The 9,475-nt window shown below is 41.8% G+C and overlaps 1 protein-coding gene across 4 annotated transcripts in view; it reads left to right on the forward strand.

Moving 5' to 3' along the window:
• The first annotated feature begins 6 nt into the window (after positions 1–6).
• The window catches only part of LOC102681632 (beta-1-syntrophin-like), an 82,693-nt gene continuing 73,224 nt past the window's right edge, over positions 7–9,475 (forward strand). Inside the window, exons 1-2 of one of the 4 annotated variants that reach the window (XM_006613883.2) lie at positions 7–1,259; positions 7,225–7,822. In XM_006613883.2, coding sequence (XP_006613946.2) covers positions 7,249–7,822 — 574 coding nt within the window. In that variant the 5' untranslated portion in view covers positions 7–1,259; positions 7,225–7,248. Of the gene's footprint in view, positions 1,260–2,003; positions 2,229–7,224; positions 7,823–9,475 lie in introns of those variants that run through there. The other 3 variants (XM_006613881.2, XM_006613882.2, XM_031509596.1) reach the window with 3 other exon arrangements.

Consider the following 9,475-nt stretch of genomic DNA (forward strand, 5'->3'; position numbering starts at 1 on the left):
GTTAGTACGACTCGTGACGTCGCGGAAGTTGGTTGTTTGTTTTGTGGTGTTCGTTGTACCGTTTCGTCGGCGATGTGATCGGTTTTAAAAGTGACGTGCGTTTTTTCGTACACATTATTTCGCGTTTTATAGCGGTTTGACGGTTTATCGGTATATCGGTAATCTATTAAATGTAAACGCGGGGAACGCGGAGTACGTCCATTTCCAAATTTTGGCGTTAGTCGGTATCCATCACGTTCTCTCGTTAAAATTCGATCATTTACCTAGTTGATCGGCTAAATTTTTGGAAAAGAATCGTCCAAAATACATCGAAATTCGTCTATAGCGTCTAATTGAAGTTCGATATCTATCGATGTCGTTACAACGTCTTAAGTCGAATTGCAATAGTAACGTTCCTCTATTCTTACTTCCGCGTTCAGAGTGTGGGAACAGTATAATAAAACGACACTTGAACACGTTTGATCATCTCAATTATTCGTGCTTCTAGTCGGATGGTCAGTGTTTAACGGCGTGTCAAGCGGCTGGTTAATTAATTGCGTGTTATACGATCGGGACGACTAACATTCGTCCCGAATATTTAGACAGGAGGCGTTACTATTACTTAGGCTTCGAAAAAACGGCATTACGATCTGAAGTTGACGCATTAGCGGTCGTGCGCGCGCGCGTGATCAGTTATTCGAGTGTAAAAGAATTTACGTCGTTACAAACGCGATTCCTACGGCGAAAGTGAGCGACGGTAGTGTAGTAAGAGAGGAGAGTGGATCGCAAATAGAGAACAGAAACACGGAGGCGAGTTTTTTCACGAGAGAGTCTTGGAATCGGAGTGTTTCCAATCGAGGACGAAAGAAAGAAGGCCGGTAAAACATGTCGAGGCTGTTGAAAGGCGAACCGACGGGCGGTTATATCATTGACTCTATCGCAGATCATCGAATGTATTAACCCGGCCGCAAATGACGCGTATCGTGGCGTAAGCGAAGAAAAAAACGGTGGCGGAGGACGAGCACTGGACATACATTGGGAGAACAGTTTTTTGATCTAACCAAAGAAAGAAAAGCAGGCCAGGCATCGTGCCTCCCACTGCCTACCGGAAGTCATATGCCCATACACGCGCGGAAAACGGTAAATCATCGTAGAAGCCATCGGCTATAACGAGCGTACACGTTTATTTTGCATTGGACCGAAGCACGCCTGCCCCTTCACCTCTGTTCGTTTTGTTTTCCTTGGTTCGCCTACCGTCATTGTTTCGTCTTTTTTTTCAGGTATGTCGACAAAACAAATATTTTGCCGATAATAGTATAAAGCATACATATCTATATATATACATATATATACATATTGCGCATTTAATATATATGATTTCTTTCTATTTTTGGCGTTGTTAATAATGATGTGATAATGATGTTAATTCTTCTCTAAACTGACAAAAGTAAATAGTTTGCTTTTCCTATTATTTTTGGCGATAATATAATGATATAAATAAGACGAAATTTTTGTTATTTCTTCTCTTTTTCTTTATATTCACATATTCTATTCTATCAAAATATGTATATAATAATTTTTTTAAAAATTTTTATTTTGTATGCATTATACTTTTTATAAATCACTGCTTTTTATTTATTATACTATAAGTTAAAAATTAATGTAAATGAAAAGATCAAAGAATTGAATAAAAAATAAAATTTCGTTTGATCAATGGCGACATTTCATTCATATTCTCATTCTGACAAATTTCAAATGTTAAACATAAAAGAAGTTTAGCAAATATAAAGTTTTTAAACCCACGATATAAATATTGCGATTTCAATTTCTCTCGTTTTACATTTGCTTTTTCACAGATTTTATTCTATTATAATCGAAATTCTTGCAATTCTAATTTCAAGTATAGTCTCGGCGATATTTTTCTGATTCGTTAAAAATCTGCCTTAATCGCGTACAGTGTCCCCCTCTTTCTTCATCTCATTTTCCCGCTATTTTATAGAGTCACGTGATCGTGAAAACAGTATTTCGACGCCATATTGTTCGGAGTTTCTTTTAATTTACGTTCGTGTCATTTTCGCGAAATTTCGTATATACGTGCTTTCTAATTTATATTCGTTAACGAAAAAATGATTGTACAAGTGAGCGAGTAAGTGAGTGATTATACAATTATTGGATTCACGTCGTCACGATTAAAAATTATTGGACAAAAGGTACAGGAACGATGGTAGAGTATCGACATGTTACTGCAGGTACGAAATGATCTGGAACTCGGAACGATGTGTGTTTCCTCCCCTCGTTTCTCGTGTGCAGCGGCTGTTTTCTTTTTCCTGTCTCCCTCCTTTCACCTTACTCTCTGTCCTCCTTTTATCCATCCTTTTTTCCCATCCTACCTCTTGTTCCTTCTTTCAACCCATAAACAACCGGTGCCCGACGTTTGCCGAGGTTATTGGTTTTTGCGAGGGGCACGACAGTGCCGTATACACGCGTCCGGCAGACCCGATTTTTACAGTTGCATTTTCTTTCTCTCTCATTCTTTCTTTATTCTTGCTTTTCAATGTTTCCGATCATCTTCTTTTTCCGTCCTTGTCTATTTTCGAACGCGAACACGGCTATGCACATAAAAGAGAGACATATACGACGTATGCTTCACATGAATAGCGATAGAATTCACATGAGACTAATTCTCAGAGACAAACACTTTAATTATAACGTTGCCACGCGCGTATACCTACGTGTCGCACGATCGCGATATCGACGCTTTTATTAAACACAAGCAAGTTCAACGATGCTAACGCTATTATCCGATTACCGACAGAGCGTGCCATACGTACGTTTAAATTTGATATAACGAAGCATGACCTGTTGTATTTTCTGAATAGACCATTCTTTGATAAGTATTTCCTCTGATAAGTACAATTTTTTTCATAGTTATTTAATTAGTATAAACATTTATAATTGTTACGATTAACAAAGCTTTCATTTTTGTAAATAATATATTGGATTATAGGTTAATCAAACAACACGTTAAGCTATTAATTAAAGATAAAACGTAATATCGTGTAAAATCGAAATATAAATCTGATGAAAATTTGTTTCCTTAGAAAGATATTAATAAAGATCTGGCGATGATAGATATGAACATTCAAATTATGATATCGAATCGTTAAATTATATTTATGAGCACGTTCACGACATATTCGGAATTAATGGAAACGTATTTTGGCTTGTTTGATGTCATCCATGTTGTCAGTACGAAATTTGTAAAAATTTGTATATTTATCGCGCGTTAACATAGCTTTCGGATACTATGCCAAGAGTATTGCATATTGTACACCTAGTAGTATCCTGACCGAGGTTAATATACATATAAGTACGCATAGTTGTACGTAGTCTATTGAGGGCTTGTAGACGTATTTGGTTACAATGTTCTCCGATGAACGTAATCGCAAATGTAAGATTGTATTTCTGAGATCACTGTAATTCAGATACCGTGTTGAATCAACAAGTATCGTGTTGTCGATAGGTAATGCGAATCGTTGATGGTCACAGAGATGAGAGATTTAAGTCGATCGGAGGAAATTCCACGCGATGATGGAACGGAATTAAGAATTGCGGATGTTTCGTGCTCTATCGTGATATCATGGTCACCGGGAAAAATATCGCGTTAAACATTGCACGCGAAAACCGGCGATAAAGAACCGATTTTATACACGTAACAAAAGACGATGGACGATAGTAAACGATGAAGCGAGAAATCTAAAATATTAATCGATCCTTATGGTTAATTTAATTACACTAGCCACCGCGAACGTCGACCTCATACCTTTTCCCCGTTTCCCTATTTTCTTTTGTCTCGATGCTGCGTGTCAATTTTTTTTCCGCCTCCGTAACATCCACCCTGTATACATCTATCGAGTACGCGACAGGGGATGCACGTGTACCATACCAAAGCCGAAAAAACATTGGCTGCACTTTCTGCATCGTCGTCCCGTTGATCCGTACGCGTCACGTAGGTAGCCGGAATACGTATACACATCCTGATACCGAGTTTCGGGAATAATGGCGGTACCGCGTCCTGCCGTCGATTCATTTTTACCCAATTTCACGCACCGGTACATCGCGACCCAACCACTAGTCGCGTACATTCCCCCGCAACATTCGCGCGCCCCGCCAAAACTTCCCTTCGAAATCGTCTCTGCTCTCTATTCTTCTTTATAGCGATTCCATCCTTTTTTTCTCTCCTCGTCCCTTCTCTTCTCCCCGTTTCTTTTTTATCCCGGTTCCTCTCGGTCGAAAACCGCGTTGTCGCTCTTAATTTTCGTCGCGTGAGAACGCACCCTGTTTTTGGCGTCGCGCTCCATTTTCGCGGTTCATTTTCGCCCCGTCGTGTACGCGTAATGCGTTTTTCAATTGCACATCCCGCGTTCCGCAATCTCATCTCGCGATCTCGATAGAAATTTACTCGTCGCGTTCACGGGCGACGCTTTTGCACGCATGCATGCATTCTTCATATCCTTTCCGTTACTTAAACCGGATATAATTTTAATATACTTTACGTAAATTCGTTTCATCGAGAAATATCTTTCTCGCTTCGTCCGTCTTATTCGTGATTATTTTTGTCTTGATATTATTCGTATCGATGTATTGTAGGGATCGAGCTATTGGTTTTTTATGAATTTATTGAAATTCTAAATTGGTGATACGAGTGACTGACGCGTTTAAAGAGAATTTATTAGAAATCTGACACTGACAGATTTAGGTAAAGAACAAAATTGATATGAAAATGTGATACAATATACATTAATCATGTGCAGTCGGTAGTGTATATATTAGTATATGTAGATACACGATTGCATTTATTCCATGTCGTGCTCAAATCTTTTTCTCCCTTTCCCCCCCCCCGTTCTTCTGTTTCTCTATATATACGATACATACGATCCTCGGGCGACTAACACGTCGTATTCATATTCAAATCAAGAAGCTATTTTAGAGGCGTCTATTTTATTGGAAAAAATTTTTAATTTCCATATCTCTGGTCGAGAAATCATCGTTGAACCGATCGTTGACGATATTCGAAAGCGGATAGAATTTAGATAAATTTCATAGTCTCATTATCATGGTGGCTTTGTATGGCGATTTACTCGATTCTAGCCCCGTCAACATGTCGTAATGAGATTTAGTTGCCACGGTCGCGATATCCCTTGCTCGATGTAATTGTAGCAGCTAACGTTGCGTAAAGCGCGCCTGAGGTAATTAATAATTTTACATTAATTATGCAACGGTATGGTTTAACGTTCTAATTAACGTCGCACACCACGGACAAATACACTCGTATATTTTTTTTCTATAAAATTTTCTCCCCGTCTCTTAATAAACGCGATACGAATGGCCGCGCGATTTCGTTTGCTCCATTTCGAGATTTTCCTCGCGGATATATTTTTGTTACCTCTATATCCAGCGGTTTCCGGTCGATTTTTTCCGCTAATTTCGTGAATTCCGGCTTAACGCAGCTGATAAATTATCCAATTTGCACGGTTCCACGGTTCCCAGCCGAGGAAATTATTTATGCCGCGCCAGAGCTGACGAAAAATCTCGTACGGGGCGACATGCCGGTTAAATATGACGCGATACGTTCCGCAATTCCCTACCCCCAGGAATTCGCGTGATAACGCGGACACTAAAATACTACCCCAAGGGATGGGTAATTTTTGGTTACTTTTTCTTTTTTTTTTCTTTTTTCGTCTTTTTTCGGGGGGGAAGATACCTTGTTGTTGTTGTTGTTGTTGGTGTTTGCCTTCATAAACTTGCACGAAACGTGTGCACTGAAACTTTCTCTTTTCTCTTGAAACCGGGATTCAAGCGGGATTATATGTATGAATGGTGGACCACTCGAAAATAAAAGCACGCGTGGTCGAGTGAGTCGCATAAGTTCATTGCTGAACGAAAAAAAAAAAAAAAAGAAAGAAAAAGGAAAAAAAGAGGAAAAAAGAAAAAAAGAAGAAACGAAAAAAGAAGAGGGGAAGAGGAGAGAAACAAAGGAAAAGGGGGAAAAAAGAGAGAGAGGAAAAATTTATATTTTAAATAGTGAATGAAATAGGGATATTTCTGTATTCCTTGATGACAAAGCTCTACGACGGGACTTTTAATTAATTAAAAGTGAGCAGCAGTTGCCGTAAGCGTGCGAGGCCGCTCCCAATTTTCACGCAATTATACTCGTTGTCCCCAGTTTTGTAGGACATTTTCCGTGACTAACGGGTAAACGCCATTGTTGCCCAGTGAAAATGGATTGATGGAAACAATAGACGAGGTAGAGAAAAAGAGGGGCATAGCCGGAAGAGGGATGTGGATAGAGAAAGGGGTAAAGAGAGTCGTGTCACCAGCGGCCAGTATCAATTATTTTCAAATTACGAATTTCACCGTAGCATAGTACAATTGATTTATCCACGTCGTCGAGTACAGACGACGCAATTGATCCCTGTCGCTCTTTCCATGGATCGTTGAACGTCATTTTTTCTTTTTTTTCTTCTTTCTTTTTTTTTTTTCAACCCTCGCCCCGATATCTTTCTAGCCTACTAGACCGATTACCCACGAATTTTTCAAAGTTTTCGATTGTCTGTCGTGTATTCCATAATTGATCGAATACAAAAGACATGTCTTGTGTATGTGTGTGTATATATTTTTTCTTCGGAGAAAGATAAAGATGTAGATTCTTTCTCCAGAATTGTAGAACATCGAAAGAATTGATAGAATCTAATACCACGTGAAATATTCCACGCTTATAACGTATGCATTCGAATACCGTGGAGAACGCTTTCATTTCCAGGAAATCGTGCGCAGAGAGATCGGATCTATGGAGCCAGTCAATAAACATAAATGTATATGCGGGTAGAATATTTTATACTAATGTAACGTTAATACAATGAATTCGATTCTGAAACTAAAACGTAATGGAATAACGTAGAAAGTCACGTTATATATCTATCGGAAACGTTAAAATTCGTGTATTCGTGCCGATACAGATAGATCCAATCTATGCAACGATTCCAACCTTTCCGACTAAATATTAATTTAGCATTACAACTCTAAATCTCTAAGTATATTTAAATACGTAGTTACCGTATTACCTTGCTTTCGATTTAGACCTTGAATTCGTGCGCTTTGTAGTCGTGATCATCATCGATTTCAGTTTCGATATTCTGGAAAAGCGAACGGTATATTTCAAAGTAATTTTCGTTTCGATTGCAGCGTGCAGTTTTCGAGGAAATCGAAATGGTCGAGCTGTGCGGAAGCGGGCAACCGACTTCAGCGATGGGAGTGATGGGGATCGGTTCGGTGGTGTCCGCGGCTACGTCGTCCTCGTCCTCGTCTACGACCACCACAGCAGCCTCGTCCTCGGCGTCCGGACGTGCCGGGGTCTTAGAGACGCAAGTTCGTGGTCAGTGGTATCGCGTGTTCGTCTCGTTGGAGGACGATTATCTGAGCATCTCGTTGGACGAGAGCTGCGAGACGGGCAACAACGCCCTGAACAACGGTAACATAAATAACAACAACGTGGATAGCCTGAACGATCCGGACGTGCCGGACTCGGTGGCCAATCAGAAACGTATCGTGCGCGTGGTGAAAAGCGACAACAACGGTCTCGGGATCTCGATCAAGGGTGGAAAAGAGAACAAAATGCCGATCTTGATCTCGAAGATTTTCAAGGGGATGGCGGCGGACGCGACCGAGCAGCTGTACGTGGGCGACGCTATATTGGCTGTAAACGGGGAGGATCTACGCGAGGCGACCCACGACGAGGCGGTGAAGGCGTTGAAGAGGGCCGGCAAGGTCGTCGAGCTCGAAGGTGAGTGAATTACCGAAACGTATTCCTCCTTCATTTGCATGCCTTTTTTTTTGCGCGCGATCGAAACGACTGTGACCGAGACCGAGTGGTTTGACCGGTATCCGTTTATCCGAACAGGTTTCTTACATATACATACACATAAAATCGATATTGCTCGTTCTTGGAAGGTGAAAAAGCGAAGGCAGTAAGGTCATCGGTTAGTCGACGACGATATAGAGAAGATTGGACACACGATCGGGATAGGTTGAGTAAGACGGCAGATACGAGAGAGAGAAGATGGTAGATTTCTAAATGTCACGTAACGGATTTCTCCTGTTTGGAGAACGGTGTAATCTTCCGCAATGTATTTCTTATTCCTTTGAAAGGCTTTGATAATCCGGCGGATCAGTGTTTAACGTTGCCTTCGTAAATAGCAGGGCCCGGTTCTCTTAAACCGAATTCGATAAACGAATTAATCCGGGAACATCGAACACGGTTCCTGTGTTTCCCTTTGAGCGTTAATTCGCGGATAATTAATAGCCGTCGCGCGTTGCGGCGAAATCAGGATGCCCGCGCTCTCGACTCCAGCAAGGAATCCTGGAAACGGGAGTGTAAACGCGAACGCAGATTCATTTAGCGACGTGCGTCGTCACTCGAAGCGTCGAAACGTTCGGCCGGAAGTGGAAGCAGCTAGGCTAGGCTAGGAAGCCATCGTAGCCAGACGATGGGTGGCGGGTTAGGGGGACATTAACGAGGTTTTCGCTCCAATTAGCCCCGAGTACACGGTGCATTAAGTTTCGACGTAGAGATTCCTGCCAGTTTCTGCAGCTCGTTTTAATATCGAATTCCCTGTCTTTGAACCGGAACTCGTGCCATTTGGACGGGCTCGTAACTCGCGTTACCCGAGAACGAACGAGCCACTGTATCGCCACTGTAGCGAAATTCTTCGCGAGGAAAGAGGATGCGACGAGAGCGAGGGGGGGGGACGGACAATGATCGTGCGTCGAGAGAGGAACCTTTTAGTCTAATTAATGCACCGTATAATTCCTGGGGCTCGTTCATCGGATGTTTTTTTCGAGAGATATGGTAGAATGGAAGAGAAATCTCGACGATTCTTTCTTCGGTTTCCGGTTTGAACGCGAACGAGGATGGAAATAGGTGTGATTTCCGCGCGAATTCTCGCGCTATCGTACACCTCCGGTATTATCAAAAAGTGTGAGGCTAAAAGAAACAGCGCGGGGTGAAAGGTCGGCGAGGAAACGTGTACCGTGCTGCCTAGAGCGTTAAATGGCGCCTTCTCTCCCTTCTTTCTCTCTCTCTCTTTTCTTGTTTTTTCTCTTTTTTTTTCTACCGCCTTTTCTTTCCACGCTTTTATTTTACTTCCTTTGTGACGGGCTATCGTTTGTTTCTCGTACGAATCTGTTACGAACGACACAAGCATGCCCAGTGAAGCGCAACGCGCGCTCTTTCTCGTGTTGCACATGCTCGTGTGTCCGCCTGCACTTTGCATTTAACGTTTTCCAGCCGATGCGCGACACGTGTACACGTGTGTGCACGTACATCTCTCCCCTACATTCGACTATACATATATAGATATTCTATACACGAGCAAGCCGATGCGCGCGGCCACGTTGCACCGCTCCGGGGCTTTCAGCGCTGCCAGCTCCGGCGCGC

This window comes from Apis dorsata, unplaced genomic scaffold (genome assembly GCF_000469605.1).
Source record: "Apis dorsata unplaced genomic scaffold, Apis dorsata 1.3 scaffold_163, whole genome shotgun sequence".
Lineage (NCBI taxonomy): Eukaryota > Metazoa > Arthropoda > Insecta > Hymenoptera > Apidae > Apis > Apis dorsata.